Genomic DNA, 19,584 nt, shown 5'->3' with positions numbered 1-19,584 from the left:
ACACTGAGGCTCAGTTGTAGATTTGGGATTCGTAATTCAGCTTGAAACCCTAGCAGTAAGGAAATATGAACTGGGAAAGATGTATGAATGGCTTTACTATGTAATATGCAACTGAATATACTAGGAGAAATATTGCACCCTAATCCAACCAGCAAAATCCCAGAAGCACATCTGAGCGCATATCTCTCTATCCAGAAGTGATACTCATCCAGGCGCAGTTGAACTGGCTGCCTAAGTCTTTTGATATGCATTTGCATCCGTGATCTTCCTCCTGGCTCCACTAAAGTGGGTGGAAGAGATTTTAAAGGCAGATGTCTATCTCCATCTGGTGCCACTAATTCCATGCATCTAGAGCAGCCTCAAGGCATTTCTATATGGCCCTATTTTTAAACATTGACTGCAGCCTTCCCCTCTCATAAGCTGGGGAAATTGCCCTCATCTATCCCTGAATTTAGTGCAAAGCATAATTGCCATTCTATGAGGCACATAATTGTAGGCCACGACAATTTGCGAAAATCCATTGCTCAAAACCCTCCCCCAAAAAACTCACATTCTTGTTATTTATTAGCATGTCATTGTCATTCCAATCCACCAGTACAAATCATTGTTATAAATCAAACAGAACCATGGCAAGTAGTGTTTTGATGAGAAAAGCATAATGAAAAAGAAGGCACCATTGGCTAGGTAATTGAGGGATGATTCAGTATAAGCCAAACATTTAAAATTGACTTTCAACAACAGCTAAGAAATTTGAGCATACCATTAATAAGGAGATGTTTTTACTGAAGTTGTGAGCAAAGTGGTCAGATTGTGACTAGCTGTGTCTGTGCTGTTGAATGTGTCTATGTAGGAATGTACTTCCAGGAGGAAGCTGTGTTAATCTATTGTAGCGAAAGTAACAGAGTCTTGTGACATAAGTTTTCATGACTATAGCCCATTTCATCACATGCATGAAGTAGTATGAGAGAGATTTGGGTTTATGTACAATACATACAGTGGGAGGGGAGGTGGAGGAATCATAAATGGTGTGAAAGTACGCAAATATGGCCTGCAGTTCCAATGGATATAGGGCTTTGTAAATTGGAACCAGAATAAAGACTTCACAGGATATCACCATTTGAAGAACCCCCGAGGTCCATTTAGGTCTGCTTCCCACTGTTGTCAACTAGATGCCTCTGGGAAGCTCAGAAACCAGGCTTGATGTCAATAGTTCCCCTCACAATTATTTCTTCTAGCAGCTCGTCAATTCAAACCAAATCCATGTTGGTACCTATAGAAATCAGTGCAATTCTATTGGTACCAACAGAATCCCATTAAAAATCATAATCACAAATCACACTCAGGTGGGGTGGCCAAAACACAGTGGTAGAGCATATGCTTTACATATAGAAGGTCTCTGGTTCAGTTCCCACTCCAGCATCTCCAGTTAAAATGTAGTAGAGCTGGGGGAACTCCATGTCCTTAGACAGCAGATACCACCAGTCATATGCCAAATCACACCTACCTCTGTGGTAGCAGCTTTCAGTTTTCATAGATACTTCAAGATTTCTCTCTTGGTTGCTACTGAAAAGATCAAAACAGAGACTCCAAATTCTCACAGCTGCTACTAGGATAGACACATCTCTTTTGCTTTCTTGTACATAAAGTATCCATAAATTTTATTGTCTTCAGTAACTGTGTGCTTTCAGGCAGCTGAGTAGATGTAGGTAGTTGAATGAGAGAGCTTTGTTCTTTATTGAACAGAGTATCGGAATCCTAAGCCATTGACACATGGTAAGTTTGGCACTGCTTGTTATAATACAGATAGAAAGTAGTATCTGAAATACGGAAAATTTGTCATCAGAGCCCAACTTCGTTATAAAATTTATATCCTGCCCTTCATTACAAAATGATCTCAATGCTGTACACCTTATTAAACTGAGAAGATACCCCCACCAAAAATTGTCCATAAGGAATAGCACTGATACACATGTACTAGAAGAAGTGGAAACGTCAAACAGATGTGCAAATGTTTAGAATGATAGAAATATTGAACCGTTTCAGGTAATAAACTGAGATGCTAAAGAGATTGAGAGTTCCGTACACCACTTTGTATTGGCAAATATAAGCAAGTAACTTGCTCAAACACAAAGCGTTACAGCAGATGACAGATTTCTTTTCCAGGAAAATCATTGAGTAGGCATTGGCCAACAACTATTTCCATCCCAATATTAGAGCAGCAGCACTATAACATTTCTCACGTAGGTAGAGGAAGAAGGGGTTGAAGGTAGAACAAAACGAGGTATGAAGAGCATGAAGGGCTCTCTCTCACAGATACTAAATAGAAATCATGATACTCCCAGAGTGCAGGACACGGAATAATGGGCTCAAGTTAAAGGAAGCCAGATTCCAGCTGGACATCAGGAAAAACTTCCTGTTAGAGCAGTATGACAATGGAATCAGTTACCTAGGGAGGTTGTGGGCTCTCCCACACTAGCGGCCTTCAAGAGGCAGCTGGACAACCATCTGCCAGGGATGCTTTAGGGTGGATTCCTGCATTGAGCAGGGGGATGGACTCGATGGCCTTGTAGGCCCCTTCCAACTCTGCTATTCTATGATTCTATGAACACTATGATCAGGGCTGAACTATTATTAAAAAAACACACACCAATAACCCAGTCATGAGCTCTTTGTCAGCAGAGTACTTTATAATTTTCTTTTATTCACACAGCCACCTGTGAAGTACTTTGGGCTGCAAGTTTAAAGTTCTGTTCACATGTGCTTCACGTGTACAGTGAACATATGGAAGGGAACAGGACCACTGTGTCTTGCTCAAATCAGGTTCATGGGCAAGTCTAGCCTGGTTATAAAGGAAGATGAAGTAGTCCCTTCAAAGAGGAAGGATACAATTTTCTTGATGCCAAAATCCATCTGTGCACTATTTGGCAAAATGGTAAGACTCCAATGAAAATAAATAATAAACATTCCGTAATTAAGGCCATGTAGTAGATGCAAACCCTCTTGGCTGTTCTAAATGAGGTGGAAAGAAAATGGATATTTTTTTCAGGATGGATTCTCGTAGTGCTGCTCAAAGTTCACAAGGATGAAGACATAAAAGGAACAGCGGCCTATTGTGATACCTATGCTGCTCAAAGATGTTCAGAGGCAAACTACTATCCATTTGAAAAAAAATTGCTATTAGCTAAACTAAATTTTTGTAATTTATGTAACTGCCATAATTCAAATGTTTCAGAGAAATCACAGCATTTCTTAGCAAGCACATTAGTTCAATGGTTAGACTGAAAATGGCTCAGAGCGGAAGGGTACAGAAAACATCAAGTAAGCAAGATTGAACGAAACTTAATATGGATGCATGAAATGCTTTGCGAAGAGCAGCGATGACAACCTCAGTTTTCTAGTGCAAAACCTGCATTTTTATTAAAGACATACTTCTTAAGGCCCATTCAAAAATACATTGTGCTCAGTAGAAATAAATAATTACCATGCTGATAATTAAAGTTCAACACAGGATCATTTGTGTCTTCCCCTCACCCACCCACCTCCCTCATATTATTTACATAAATGCTAAAAATTATACATGGGTTAAGAATGGAATACATGCCTGAAAACAATGTGATACGGGTATAACCATAGCATGTTAAGAAGAGTTCGTTAAACACTTTATAGATGGTTTATTAACTTGGAATAAATTCTTCAAATATCCAAATATTTGCAAAGTCAGTCTCAATTAAAAGATTTATACAATATCTCTTCCAACAACAAAAAACAGAATCCATTTTAAATTTGTGCATTTCCAAAATGGGAATAGTGGAAGTGGATCATTTTACCCATAAGATTACAAAAGCTTGGAAAACTGCCTTCATAATTGGATCCTTTTGGATTAGTGTCTGTCATAAAGCTATGAAGTTCTTTTAATCAATAATTCTTATTCAGTATTTTAACAATGGAGATCTAAGAAGTTCCAAGTATTAGCAACCAATTTTTTACTGCAGATCTCTGCTTGGCTTTTTTTTTCTTCCCCAGATAATCTAAATTTATAAATCAAAATGTACTACCACCATAATTCTTTGATAAAGAAAAGACCGAGATATATCACCAAAGAACCTGAGAATATTACAAAGCCTTCTCTGGCAAAATGAATTAATTTAATGTATGTTCTGTGATCTTAGAATTAACACACGTTTCAGGTGATCCTATTCATAGGAATTCATTTATGTTCCACATTTTTTTTAAAAAATCTTGAATTTCATTGGTTCTTCAACAGCCCCACCCACAAATACATCCTATAAGCTAAATTTGTTGCAAACAACAACACCTTTTAAGATAATGATTCAGATGGAATATAACGAGGCAAGATTTCTCTCTTGGGTAAATAGATGAGCAAGTAAACGTACTGACCAAGTCTAACAATGATTGTCTCAATGTGGGACAGTAACTATCTCCCTAATTATTTTCTCTGCAGAAATGAAGAAGGCAACCTAATATCTCAAACTTCGTGGAGATACATGTAAAGCAAATAAAGGAAGGCCTTAAAACAGTGTAAGGATGCACTTGAGCTGAGCTGGGTTTGGAATTAATTGGAAGCACTATCCAAAATCTGAAACAAACACCTACTGTTCATAGATAGCCTTACTATTACTGGGTTCTTAGCTCAAAAAAAGAACAAAGTAATCATCATGTGTAAATGTCTAGGATTGGTAGCTGACTGAGAGGTAATTGAAAGGTCCTCTGCTCAGCAACAACCTAGCAAGTAATACTTGTGTAGAACCATTTAGTTATATTTAGTAAACATCATCTAACAATCCTTCCAACCAATATTACTGTATCATAACTGCTAGTTTAAACAACATGGGTTACATTTATCTGAACTTGATTTACATTTTTCAGAAAATCAATCCAGAACATTAATTTAATGGAATACTTCATTAAAGGTTATGTCAGTCTTTCACAAGACTACTTTCAAGCAAATGGTGTTGATGGTGTTCATTGCCTTTTAGGATACAATTAACATTTATATAAAGTAACTAGAATTAGGGTCAGACAAATCAGGCTCCTATATATCAGGTTCTAGTATAAGATAAATTGTGTGAAAGGCTTACATTGATAAACAAAGTGAGCATTGTTTTTATGGGACTTTTTTCTATAATTTGAAATTAATAAGTGAGTCAAGCCTGGGAGAGGCTCTTACACCGTTGTCACAATAGCTGAATGAATAATAATACACTGGGAAATAAAGTGCCATCAGAGCCATCATCCTATTAATGTGCTCTGGGAGCGACTACTTTGTTTTAAAAGTCCTTGAGCATCAACTAGATATATCAGATACTAGGGGGGGAAATGGCTTTTGTCCTAATTTGCTACAAATTCTAGTACAAATTCCAGTCAGCATTATGACAAAGGGGAATGGATTTGAATAAGGAAAGAATCTTTTTCTAGAATATCATGGTTTAACTGATACTTCAAAAGACTGTTTAAAGAGTTGATTAAAGAGTAGTGTGCACTACACATACTAACCTATCTCAACTGATTATAGATATTTGGCACATGAACCAAAGTATACTCTTAATGATGCCATTTGTCCAGAGCCTGACGAGACTTCCATTAACACACAGAGAAAATTTTATCACAGCATTATGTTTATGCCAAAAAGCTCAGACAATACATTCACATTCTCAGCAGAGAATGTTTTAGGCAAAAGTCTGAGTTTCATCATTCTATCTCAGAGCATCACTAACACATATCACTAACACATACTAGTCGATACTCAAATAAGAACAGTGGCAGTCACCCAGTTATCCTCTGCCAATTCCACATTTGTTCACAATCTTAGATCAAATTGGTATTTAAATGGGAGACTAAAACAAATTGATTCAGTTTTTTCTCCTTCTCTGTTGGTTATTCTAAATATTCTGGGGGGTGGGGAAATCACAGTACTGTCTTCAGTTTTAGTTGAATCATACAGTATAAAAATAAAAGCTGAATGCATTTAAGGCAAGTTGAAATGTTGAGTTACCAATGTAGATGACTCATACATTTAGAAGGGGGAGAGAAATGGGACAAGAGGAAGAGAGAACATTTAGAAAGAAAAAAGATTTTCCCATCCACCCCCCAAAATTCTAAAAACTCCATCATGTTATATCTCTACATCTCTTCTAGGACATGACTTAACTTTGGCTTTCAAAACATCTATGGAAGAGGGGAGATATCTGATCCTATAATATCAGAGAATTTGGAAGCATAGAATTGGGGAACGTTCTGATATAGGAAGTTAAAAATGAAACATGTTACACATCTGAAAAACATACGTCCAGATCGTGGGTTGACGTGTCTGTAAATTGGATGCATTACGCATGTCAAGTCCAAGAAACAAGGAGTGGCAGGCACTATTTCTCTAGCAAGCTCTACAATCTTGGCTGTTTCTCAAATAATAGTGTCAATGAGCTCAAGGAAATGAAAAAGGGTCCTCTGAAAAATAATTTTTGTTAAGAATATATAACATTTTAATCAAGACTTCTCAGCAGTGCATATACTTTCAAGAAGCTGTTTAGGCAGGTTTCAATAAATATCACTGGGATATTGGTACTTTTACAAAATTGCAATAACCTTTTTTAAAAAAGTATCAAACATTTCTTTCATAATTTTAAACATATCAAGTCTTTCTTTTACCCCATTAATAATACCTCTAAACCCAGTTGTAAATTGTACACTATTTTTAGAGGTATACATGACCCAAACTATTTTTTCATAGTAGCAATACTATTAGAAAGCAAAAAGAAAAAGAAACTAAGCTTAGCTGCTCTATCCTCAGTAAAGCTATAGAGAGTACAGCAAATTACTTTTCTAATCTCAGTAAAGAGAAAAGCTCGCACTTGAATAAAAGTGTAATGTGTAATAGGCTTTGCTCTTCTTATGATGCTAGCAAATCTTCATTAGCCTAATGAGATTTTTTGGATGACTTAGCATATTTACAAGACTAACATATTGCAAGTTGTATGCGTAAACCAAATTGAATGCAAGGTCTTTGAAATAAGACTTCCTCTATTAATAGATTGAACACATACAGTTTTCAAGCATACCAAAAAGAATTATTTTCTTTTTGGTTTACAAAAAAAAAAAGCCATATATTTGATGTATTGCTTAAAAATAGCAATACTCATTTGAAACATCTAAAAGTGCATTTAATGATTCTCTAATATACTTAATTTGATGCCAAATGTTTTCAATCAGAGACTTTTGTAAATCGAGAGTATAAGCAGCTTTATAAATAAATTACGTGAATTACAAGCAAGGTAAGAAGTATTAATTAAATGGAATACAGAGCCAACTAAAAAACTACAACTTGTGATATTTAAACAGCACTGCTTAAAACAAAATCAAGATTTTTTGGGGGGGTGAAAATTTAGTTGTGCAGTTAGAAATATTGGGGGTGTACATAGATGGGGACTGCCATCTCTAAAAGCACAAAAGACATCCTAAGAGTGAAATAAACATATTGACATCCGGGCAGTTGTTAAGATCTACCATGCAGTCTGATATTCTCCAATATACTTCCCACATTACTGATCTCATACCTATTTTCTAAATAGGAAAATAGATATATGTACAATTCTTGCAACTAAAGTTTTTGATTTTTATAATGGAAGAAATATTGCATTCCTGGTATGAAGTTTGGTCGTGCGTGGGTTTGGTTTTTTTAATGACAATGTCTTAACGTTACTGTACTGTGAACCAAGATTACACCCCTCCCATTGATCTGTGCTACTAAATAGTTAAGTATCACTAACAACACTGTGGTCTCCAGCTAGCAAAAAATAAATTGACTAAACAATGTTGATAAGTGTTGTAAGTTTGATGGGTTAAAATGCATTGTTCTGCTGCTACTGTCCTCATCCTTATTTTTCCTATTTATATCAGCTACATATGGGGCAACAACAGTTTTCAATATTTCCCCCTCCTGAATAGTAATTGTGAGCAAATGGCATATTAGGCTCCACATATACTATAAGTCCAGTTTTAAAAGCTATTTTAATAATATTATATAGGAAATTAGAAAACATCCAGCACTCTGAAGTAATTGAAGCTGCAATGTCCACAGAAATATTCTTAGTTGGGAAGGGGGGGGGGATTAAGCTTCAGCAGAAAACAGTTTCTTTCCATATTCAAATTATCAATGTTACAGTTTTTATTAAATTCTAGAAACAAAATGGAAGTGCCACAGCCTGTCTTACATTTAAATACAGTATTTTACTTTCTGGTTAGTACAATTTCAAACAAAGTGCAAAGAACATACATAGGCGTAAAACCTTATACCATGATTTACAGTGCCGTGTCATGCCAACTTTGGCTTGCCACTTGCAACTCATGCTGTGGCTCTTTGGTCTTCACCCCATATATTGAATGGAAGAGCATCTGCTTTACCTTCTTGTTATGGGTCAGTTTTCCCGGATGGAAGATAGTAAGCAGTACTAGAATTCTGCCATCAGAATGCAGATACTTATCTCCCATTAACAGCAATGGGGAAAGCTAAGCACACACTGAGGGGAAAAGATACCTCTTTTTATACGACTATGGATTCATAGCTCAATACATTTAAGCTATTACTTCCAGGAAAAGGCCTATAACAAAGTGTTAGAATCACTGTAGTATGTTGTTTGTTACCAATGGATTGAATCTAATGGCGTCCCTCAGCTAACAGAAAGCTATTTGATCCAGCAAAAGCTTCCATCAGTGGAATGGGGAGGGAGGTGATTCCCGCTGATTCCTCCTCCCTCCTGCAATCCCGTGCAAATTTCTATGTTGTTCCAAAGGGCCCCCAAACACTCTGCTGCAGATTTGGGGGAGAGTTGGGGGCTGCCGCTGAAGGGCCCAGTCCGCTGACAGAAGCCTCAACTGGATCAAAGAGCCACCCGTCAGCGGAGGGACAGTACTGGACAAAATCCAATGTCACTGTATATAGTAGTGGAGCAAAATTCATATCGTTACAGTCATACTTCGATCCACATTCAATTCCCTTTTATTAGAAGTATAATACTGCACTTTATATCACAAATGTATAAAAATATGGCAGATAGTGTTATAACAATACTTTTTTTTGAATGAGTATATTTTAAAAAAGACATTTATTTTATATATATATATATATATATATATATTCTATATATATATATATATATAAATATAAATATACTCCTGATGCAATATATGTATGTTAGTTTTTATACAAACTATTGTAGCTGTTGCACTGCATCACAATGTTTTAAATAGCTCAAAATAACTTTACGCTGCAACATAAGATATGATTATAACAATATGATATTAGATCATAAATAAATATTACAAATCCTATCAAATATGGAAGTTTAAAAAACAAATAAAGACATACAACTGAACTTTAAACCCTTATTAGGGATACAAGTGTATCACATAAACCCCACTTAAATTTATTTTTTTAAATCTAGGCAGCAATTTTTTTTATAAGGGCATAGGTCTAAAGACATTTCTTTTAATTCCCAAAAGTGCCTATACAGCTTTCAGACAGAAGTGCACTAAGCTGGAATGTAAAATGAGAGAAAAGGGTAAACAGTTCATTCTCCCTGAAGTGCACATTCTTTTGTCATGAGATTTAAATGAATGGCAATTAATAAAGTTCATTTCACTGTAAGATCCCTACTGACGTGGTACCGAACAGTAGCTCCGCATATTCCATATTGCACACCTTTTATAAAGCTCAGAATTCCGTCACTAGCACGACCACCAGCACCACCATACCTCTAGGTAAATCCCTTCAAAAGCATTTCCCAGAGTATTATTACAAAGCAGTCTCTTTTAAATCATTTAGGTTTGGCATTCTAGATCGGTTTGTTCGGTTATAAGTATGCCCATTTTGCCCACTCTTAGAAGGCATCTGCTCAGAATACGAAGTCCCATCGCTGGCACTCCTATTCACTGGGGAAACATGCCAACTTGGTTCCATCTGGCTCGGGATCTGGAGTGTTCTGCTTTTTGCCTGGGACTCTTGCCTCATGTTGCTGCTGCTGCTAGCAGTGGAAACTTGACTTATAGGGTGAATTCGAACGTCAGAAAAAGAAGTTTTAGCTGGCTGACTTGGTAAGGGCTGGAATCGGGGTTCAGAAGGAATTGAATGATTTGAGGAGGAGGAAAGGTGCAACAGCTTGCGGAGGGATTTTAAAGGCTGGCTCTGAAAGACAAAGGAGGAGAACGAGACCAAACATTAGTTCATGGGCCTATTTTTTTATTTATTATTTGTACTTTACTTTTCTGTTGCAGATAGACACCCAAAAGTGGCAATTCTTCAATAATGCTTAGGATTGTAATAAATGATTAACATTGCTATTTTTAAATCCATTTTCTGGTTTTCAATCAAGAATGTGTAGTCTAGAAATTAACACCCCAATGTTTTATCATATTATATATTTTTTGTTTCTTTACTGAAGATAGTGTTCATTCTACCAAATAACACATATATAGTGTTTTGAGGTAAATGATACAGGTTTTCCTTCACTCTTTCATCATGATTTTATCATTTCTTTAACTATATTACAGATTTCTTCTAGTTCTTCTAATTTAACAATTTCACATTTGTTATTCAACTTTGCTTTAGATATTTTTTTTAAAAAATACTTATTTCAATAGTCATTTGTGCAACTTCTATAAATAATTCAATTGATGCTTTTTTAATATAAAAACTTCAAGAATCAGTACAGTGATTTCAAACATAATATGCCTGAACAGCCATCTGTACCGAACAATCACTTCCCACAAGAGACGTTTCGATTAAAGATACTTCAATCTAGGGCAATACATGGGATAATACCACAGAGGCAGTGCTTTGTGCTTATTGGGAGCAATGACATACCAGTACCTCCAAGTCCTGTGGTAAGTGGGCATGCTTCTACCATTTGATCACTCCTCCTTTCGTGAGGCCATTTTGTAATGGCTTGACAAAATAAGATGCGTATGACAGATCTATCTAACCAAGCTGAAGACAGGAAGTCTTGTGTGCCTGGCTCCTTCTTGGGAGCTCCTCATTTCACGTATAAAAATGGAGCTTCTCCTGTTTCCCATCTAGTCTAGTACTGACATTTCTGAGCAGGACTATATAATGGCTCACAAATGATTCATCTATGCTTCAAAGAGGAGGTGAAGCAGCCACTTAGCTCTATACTTATCTTCTACAGCTCAAGGTAAAAGTAAAATCAAATCATTGGCCTGGGTTATAGAACGTGCAATTATTAGGAAAGCAAGAGGCAGGATAGCAGCCAAGAGGAAGTGTCTTACTGGAGAAAAGCCATGTTATGACAGTCTAAGCAGGGGCAACTCTGTCAACAGTACACAAGCATGTGATGGATGAATGACCAGCAGCACCCCATGAAACCTGTTGATGTCAGCATCCTGCACAAGGACCTGCTGACCATTCATCTAATCAAGCACCTCTCCTCACTTTCCCCTGCCTCAGCTGCTGCCTTACATCTTCTTCCAGTAAGAATATGACGCCTGCAACCTTCTTAAGTGCTGTTGAGTAGCAATGCCCAAGTACTACCTCCTACTCCTTATCTTTGTTGGCTGACTCAGTGGCAATAATGGGGAAATGGTTCTCTGGGCTGCCCATTTGGCCACGGGGGAATGGGCAAGAGAAGTCATGGCTAACTCTTCTCCTAATTCAGCAACTGACTTAAAGCTAGATGGATGCTCTGGGCAACCTGACAGCCCTATCTACTTGTTCACTGTAGGATGAGCTGCCTGCCAAGTGACCTCACAACAGAATGAAACAATATCTGTACTTACATGACTTTGGATTTCTGTCATCTTGTCAGAATGCCAATCCTTCTGCCTGCTAGCTGGGTGATTAGATGAGTGAATAGCTTTCTGTAATGCCAAAAGATCTTGACTGTCACTTCCAGGCATCTGCAACATAGAAAAATATTGTACGCTGATAAATTCCAGGGAAACAGATATTTTAAGCTACCCCCCCCTTCTCCCTGCCTCCCAGATCAAAGCAATGCAGGTGAAGCCCATTATTGCAATGTCCTTTTAGTATCTCCATAGTAATAATTATATTTGTAGACGCCATGCAGATGTGTTATAACCTCCACCCTTAAGGCATTCACATGCTGTTAGTCAAATCACTGTAAGAGAGAAAGAGCAGTTAAGTGCATTGCTGTGCTTCATCCTCATTTCCATAGCATTCCATACTGTTTTTAAGACCATGAGCCACCTCCACAAAAAAACATGTTTTCTCTAAGAAAGATCAGTATGTGAATTTAGTTATCAGATCACTAGTTTTGCATTACATGTATAAGGAAGCAATTTATGCCCCACCAACCAAAAAGGAAGGAAGCTTTAGGCTAAAAGCAATGCAACACAGTCATTGCTGGGGAAAATTTTGGTTGAACATATCTCTTGGAAGGTTTAAACATTAGACCACATACTTGTGGAGGACAGGAGGAGAGGGAGAGATGCCTCTTTGCAGCAAATGAATCTTAGGATTAAAACAAGTTAAGCCTTAAATGTAGGGGGCTTAGCCTCTATTCTGCCAATTGAAAAGCAATAAGACAGCTAGTCAACACAAAACACAGGGAAAACAAACTCTCTTAAAAATCAGTCACTAAAGAATTCCATATCAAATCAAATTTAAAAATTCATTTTTTAAAAAAGAAGCCTGTGCCTTTTATTTAAGCAAAAGGATACAAATGGCAAACCGTATAAAGAAGATCCCACTGAACAATGCAAATTTTGTGAACAATTTTGTGAACCGCCCAGAGAGCTCCGGCTATTGGGCGGTATAGAAATGTAATAAATAAATAAAATAAATAAATAAACTTGACCCCAACTCAAAGGATAATTCACCCTTCAATTGCATGTGACTGATTTCAGAAGCTGTTGTCTTTAAACCTATTACAAACATGTATTCTTATCTTCCAAAAATATAGTCATGGTAGTTCTGAAAAATAATAAACATTTTAACTCTACATCCTTCGAATTTGTGGAACTGGCTCAAGATGCTTTACTTGCATGAAGAGATTGTGACTCCATGGGAAAAAAAATACATGCTGCTGTGGTCAGTAAAATAGATTTACTGGAGTGTTCTTTATTCAATGCTACCATTTTTAAAGGTTAATACCATAGGTAGAGGGACTACAGGAATCTTTTTCAAAGAAGAGCTATGCTTTAAGTGATTCTTTGAATTAAAAAGAGGAAAGAGAGATTTCTTGATGCTTGGGTTCTCCGCCTTGGTGGTTTCTGTCTGCAATATAAGATACAAAAACTAATTGCATAAATAACTCTATAATTAAGGAGAGCTACCCTTGTGTCTTATCTGTACATATATAAACACTTTAACAAGTTAGCGATTTCTCAGGTTGAACCTGCTACTTTTCATAATTGTGCCAAGATAAGATTAATTGCTCTGCTGAATGAGAAAATGCCTATGGAAGAAATATTTAAAGATCCTCTGCCCACCCAATGTATTCCAAAAATGAGCCAGATAGCAATGCATGTGTTTAATAAATTCAGAACGATTTACTTTTACTAGGCTTTTGAATCTAGCATATGAACTATGACTGTGGTTATTACAGACTTATTGCTAGCCAATTTTGCATGCCATAGAGGTGAACAAAATGCAAGTGAATCAGTTTAATTCCACAATGTTAAGTTTCATATTTTTTTAAGAGCATTCCTTCCAGATGCAACAAGTTGTTAAGAGAAGTTAGAGAAAAGTTTGCTTGTATGCAAATGCCAACTGATACTTCGCACATAAGTAACTAAATGAAACTCTACTTAAAAGTTAATTAAGCTATACCACTATAAGGGAAAACTCATCCTTCAGTGGAAATGTATGCCTAAGACTGCAATGCTAAACATACTTACTAGAAAGTAAGCCTCAATAAACACAGTAAAACTTACTTCTGAGTAAGTAGGATTACACTGTAAATATACCGCATAGCTGCCATAGGTATTTAAGAAAGGAAATTATATTAGTCACTAGAAATGCATATGGGTGAAATGGCAGACATTATCTAGAGCCAACTAGTATATCTGCAGATGATGAAAGGCTTATATGCACTATATGGCTAAGCTGCAATTCCTAATTACAGGTCAGCAGTTTTAAATAAAATGGCACAGATAAATAATTCTGCTATTTAGAATTTTAAGTACTATAGCACAGCCACTACCTGGATACTTTGCAGGAAATCTAATTGACATAGGAGTAGGATATCTAAAACAAAGAAGCCTAAACATTTTCATGCATGTATATGTATAGCTTGATTATCTTATGAGATCCAGCTAAAGGCAGCCTGGTAGTCTTGATTTCTGACATGTAGAAGGTAGAAGTAAATGCCTTATTATTGTTAAGCCCATCAAATACACAAGGAACCTCAGTTCCTAGATGGTAGGGCCTCTGTGGAAAAGAGGAAAAATAAATAGCTGGTAAGCACAGTTCAAAGTTAGCATGTTGCTGCAATAAAGCAATTCTTCATCATTAAAAAAGGTCTCTGCATTTGGAGGAGCACCTGTTTGATAATTTTATTAGCCAAACAGGAATAAGTACTGGATGGATGAGCCAACTTTTCTGCAGTCTTCTTTTCATACCAGTATGAAGGAACCAAAATGGTTTTTTGTTTGTTTGTTTTATTCTTCTTTTATTTGGTCTGGAAATATCTCTCTCTCTCATGCTTCAATGTCCTCTTTTCACAGTGTTAAACATGGTTGATACTATAGTAGCTTCCAGAACTTGTGTAGTATGATGCTGAGAATTTGCAAGAAATGGGTCTCCCCAATAACCATATGAAGTAAGTTAGGTTGAGAGTGACTGATCCAATTTCATCATGGGAGCTTGATGGCTGCATGGAGGTTTGGATTCAGTTCTGCCTAATACTAATCCAACACCCTAATCACTATATAACTCCACTCAGTTTATTCACCTCTCTTTAAGAAAGAACCCAGTGGGAAGTGTGCTGAAGGTAACAGCACCAAGTTAACTTATAAAAGGCAAAAACAAACAAGCACAGTATATTTGTATTTATTAGAAATTGGTGAAAATGAAGCACTTACTGTAATCTAATCCTTACATCAATGTAGCTACAGCAGCACTTTATATACAGTTATATTGTCTATTTGCTGCAAGTTACATTGAAATAGTTTAGTACAACAATTATGTATACTGATTTGAGCTAAGTAGTTATCTCCATGGTGGTGAAAAGTCCCACGGCTGGGAACACAAAATGTTTCGGATCCTATTCCTGCCCCATTAACTTTTTTCTAATTTCTGTGCAATATGAAATTGCACAGGGGCAATTCCAGGGGCCTGCTCCTGCTGGACTCTTCCCCCCCCCCCACAGGGCAAACTGCCATCTTGGCCCTGTGGGGAAGAAGAAGGACCGAGGGGACAGGAGCAGGCAGAAGTAACATCGGGGCCTGCTCCTGCTGGACTCTCTCTCTCTCTCTCTCTCTCTCTCTCTCTCCTCCCTCCCTCCTTGACTCCTTTTCCTTGTGTGTCATGTCTTTATTAGACTGTAAGCCTGAGGGCAGGGACTGTCTTTTTTGCTAAATGTAAGCCGCCCCGAGAGCCTTTTTTTGGCTGAGGAGCGGGGTATAAGTATGATAAATAAATAAATAATAAATATGACAGCTATGCATGCTGATCTAGCCATGATGGATAGTAGCACTGATCCACCCTTGTGCCTGTTATTACAGCTTGGATTGAGTCATGATGATACTGGCCCAAGGTCACTGTCACAGTAGACTATGTTACAAGAGAGCTTCAGCTATTGGATGGTATAGAAATGCAATAAAATGAATATCTCGGGCTTCAGCTATTGGGCAGTATGGCAATGTAATAAATAAAAAAATATTGTCAGACTTGCAGGAAAAAATAGAATGTGTTCTTATTGCTATAAGTTAAATATGGTTTGCTAATCAGTGAATAAAAATATCAACTACATGCTTTCAATATACACATTATCTATGAAAATTCAATCGAAGTCCATTGTATGGCCAAACCAAACACAAGTACTTAAATTTTGTAACATCAGAAGTACTCTTACACTTTTTGTTTGTTCCCAGATATCGTTACATAACGGACAACATGAGCCAAAGATCCAAAGAACTGTGAAACTAGCCCTTGAGCCTGGGAAGCTTTTAGCATGTTTTTCTACAATAGCAGCACCTCTCTCCCTTAGTCTTACGATAAATTGCTTAAAGCTACAAGGAGTTTTAAAAGCTGTTTGTGATGTTTATAAGGGAAAAGTAAAAAATTCCACTCGCTACCACAGGCGCCTTACATGAGCTCTTTAGATGCCAGTCTAAGGCCCAGTTCGCACGTAACGGCTCGATTTGTCCTGCTTGGCTTCTCCTGCCGTCGGGAGCAGTGAAACAAGCCATGAATATTTTACATCCAAAGCAGTATCTCTGCCATTTTTCTCCCCCAGCAAGCCAGAGATGTAACCCCAAAACAAACTTAACTTAGCATGGGAGGGACAACTCAGTTCTGATGTCGCATTAACCAAGCCAGGAACAGAGTGTTCCTGACTTGTTTAGCCACTTCTGCTGGCAGGGAGGAGACAAGTGGGAGCAATTGAGAGCGTGCACGAGCACACAAGCTCACACATGGTCACCCAAGGGTGTTTTTTTTAAAAATACTAGGTTGCTATTACATGCAAAAAGGGCCTAAATGTTTTCATGTAATTATGCGTAAATATCCAAATAAGAAAACAGATAAACATAATGGCTTTACTGAACCTAAACAAATATAGTAGTAGAACAAAAATACAACTAACGGTGTAGATCAAAGAATTTTTTTCTTTGATCTACACTTTTTCACACTACTTTTTAGGAAACAATAAAGGTACTTACAGATTGAGATTTCTTTTTTTTCTTTTTTATTGCCCTGAAAAAACCTTGTTTTTCTTTGTCCTTTAGTTGCTCAGAATGGGCATTTTCAGGACTTTTCCTTAACACACACAGAGAGAAAAAAAATCACAAAACCAACCTTAGTATAAAGCATTACATGGTGCATTAGCTTACAAAGTCATCATTTTTACAGGTGTACGTATGAAGAATCGACTCCACTCACAAGGTCATAACACTATTTAGGACTGCACCTGAATTCTGATCCAGGCAGAATTCATGCTAGATTTTGTGATTTAAAATAGTATTTATTTATTATTTATTTATTTATTACATTTCTATACCGCCCAATAGCCAGAGCTCTCTGGCGGTTCTCAAAGAGGTATAGATAAATGGTGGCAAAGGTTTAAAGATTAAAGAGTTGCAATGTACTTTTTTTTTTTAACTGTTCAAAAATATTATGAGTGACAAACCAATACATAGGGAAAAAACTATATAGAAACTTACAAAGTAAACAGAAATAACATAACCCTAGATTCAGCCCTGAGCCTGGATGCCTAGGGTTTGGTGGTGGCCAGGAGTGCATTTGCACAGTTAAAGCTAGTGTGCCAACTGTGCCCATTCCTGGAGATGTTGGACCTGGCCACGGTGACACATGCCTTAGTTACATCCCGATTGGATTACTGTAACGCACTCTACATGGGTCTGCCTTTGAAGACTGTTCAGAAACTTCAGCTGGTTCAAACAGCTGCAGCCAGATTATTGACAGGGACTGGTTACAGGGAGCATACAACTCCCGTTAAAACAGCTGCACTGGCTTCCAGTCTGTTTCCGGGCACAATTCAAAGTGCTGGTTATCATCTATAAAGCCCTCTATGGCTCTGGTCCAGGTTATCTGAAAGACTGTATTCTCCTATATGAGCCTGCCCATGCTCTGAGATCTTCTGGGGAAGCCTTTCTCTCAGTCCCACCAACATCCCAGGCACGCCTGATGAGTACACGGGAGAGGGCTTTGTCAGTGGCTGCTGCAAGGCTCTGGAACTCCCTTCCCAGGGAGGCCAGGCTGGCTCCTTCTGTGCTACAGTTTCAGAGGTAGGCAAAAACTTTTTTGTTTCAGCAGGGTTTTGGAACTATATTGGACCTGTGTTAATGTATTGGATCCTCCACCCCTTTTAACCTGTTACAGTTTTCTTTTAAAAAATTAAACATGTTTTTAATTTTACTTTTAATTAATTCTATTTTAACTTTTGTAATTTATATTTATATGTTTTAATTGTACATGTTTTAATTTTTTAAACTGCCTTGAGTCCCAGTACTAGAAAAAAGGTGGGATATAAATAAGTAAATATAATAAGAATTCTTAAAACTACTCTATTTTAGCAATCAGCAGTTGATAGATGATTCAACTTGACTTTGAGCTAGAGCTATGAAGAAGATAAGAACTTCAATGGCAAGTGCAGAAGCCAATGCTTTGAGAAATTAGGAAATATTAGTGAAGACCTTTCTCATCATCTGTTCTACTTCTACAACATCTTATAAAGACACCAACTTACCAGGGATCAAAAGCAGTTTGTCTCTTTGAGTGGCTTGTTACACTACTGCTTTCTGTTGGTAGTGCAGGTATTCTATTTGAGGCACTGTTATCTAGGAATGTTCCTTCTGGACGTGGAGATGGGACTGAAAAAGAAAAAAACTAAGTTGCTATGTATCCATTTCCACGTGAACCTCTTCATTCACAACTCAATAAAACACAATACAATAAAATATTCTTAGCAGCAGTCAGCAAAGTTAGTAATTAAAACAGTAGAAATAAATTCATACTCTTATTTCTTTATGTTTGGCAGAAGAACATGCAGTTTCCCTAAATGTGACACTGGTAGTTGCTCTTCACTCTTTTCCTCCAATGTTAGTTTATGAAGCAAGACACACTAGCATGTGAGAAACTTAACTGACTTGGAAATATTCTCAAAAACTTACGATTTTTCTAGCTTAATTCTTAAGTAACTTCTTAGACAGCTTCAGTATCCAAATTCCATTTCAAGTTGTACCACAACATCACAATCTTATACATATCTATTTTAAAGACTTCAATGAGATCTAATCCCAGGTCGGTCAGTAAGATTGCAAATGAAATTTCATAAGGCAACAGAGCCAGATTTCACCCAAAAACAGTTAATACAAGTTTACTCCTGTATATAGAATTTCACCTATGAAATAAAACTAGTAAAAATATGATGGAATTAATTAAGTCCAGTGAATATATAGGCATGCACAATTTTAATTTAAAGATACAGACACAATATGGGGGGTAATAAAAGCAATCTGTAGATTCATGCATTCTTACAAAAATGATGTGTTTTTTTAAAAAAATTGGTAATTTTACAAATGTACACAAAAACATAAACAAAAACAAACAAGAGCCAAAACAATATCCAAGAACATTCAAGAAATTTAAAGCTAGATGAACCCCAGCACATTGGACCCCTTTGTATAATAAATTTGTCTCTAATCCATTGGGCTGCGAATCACTGCTTTTTCCTATTGTCTTAGCAAGCCCTAGTTCCATTGTGCAAACACTGGTTTAAGCTAGTACAATTTCATTCGGGCTAGCAATGGGACACATATTGGATCCTACCCATATTTACATATTTAAAAAACCCACTGACTTCAACGGGAGATGCTGAATTTTCCCACTGAAGTCAATGAGAAACAGAAATA

The 19,584-nt window shown here is 37.0% G+C and overlaps 1 protein-coding gene across 4 annotated transcripts in view; it reads right to left on the bottom strand.

The window, feature by feature from the left end:
- Positions 1-9,235: 9,235 nt before the first annotated feature.
- Positions 9,236-19,584, bottom strand: part of CDKL5 (cyclin dependent kinase like 5) — a 51,531-nt gene continuing 41,182 nt past the window's right edge. For 2 of the 4 annotated variants that reach the window (XM_063126426.1, XM_063126427.1), the window contains exons 13-17: positions 18,420-18,543; positions 16,873-16,969; positions 13,142-13,264; positions 11,806-11,925; positions 9,236-10,198 (exon numbers count right to left, since the gene is read on the bottom strand). In XM_063126426.1, the coding sequence (XP_062982496.1) occupies positions 9,809-10,198; positions 11,806-11,925; positions 13,142-13,264; positions 16,873-16,969; positions 18,420-18,543 (854 nt within the window). In that variant the 3' untranslated portion in view covers positions 9,236-9,808. Of the gene's footprint in view, positions 10,199-11,805; positions 11,926-13,141; positions 13,265-16,872; positions 16,970-18,419; positions 18,544-19,584 lie in introns of those variants that run through there. The other 2 variants (XM_063126428.1, XM_063126429.1) reach the window with 2 other exon arrangements.

Source organism: Elgaria multicarinata, chromosome 5, assembly GCF_023053635.1.
Source record: "Elgaria multicarinata webbii isolate HBS135686 ecotype San Diego chromosome 5, rElgMul1.1.pri, whole genome shotgun sequence".
NCBI lineage: Eukaryota > Metazoa > Chordata > Lepidosauria > Squamata > Anguidae > Elgaria > Elgaria multicarinata.
This window is presented reverse-complemented; position numbering and strand designations above follow the sequence as displayed.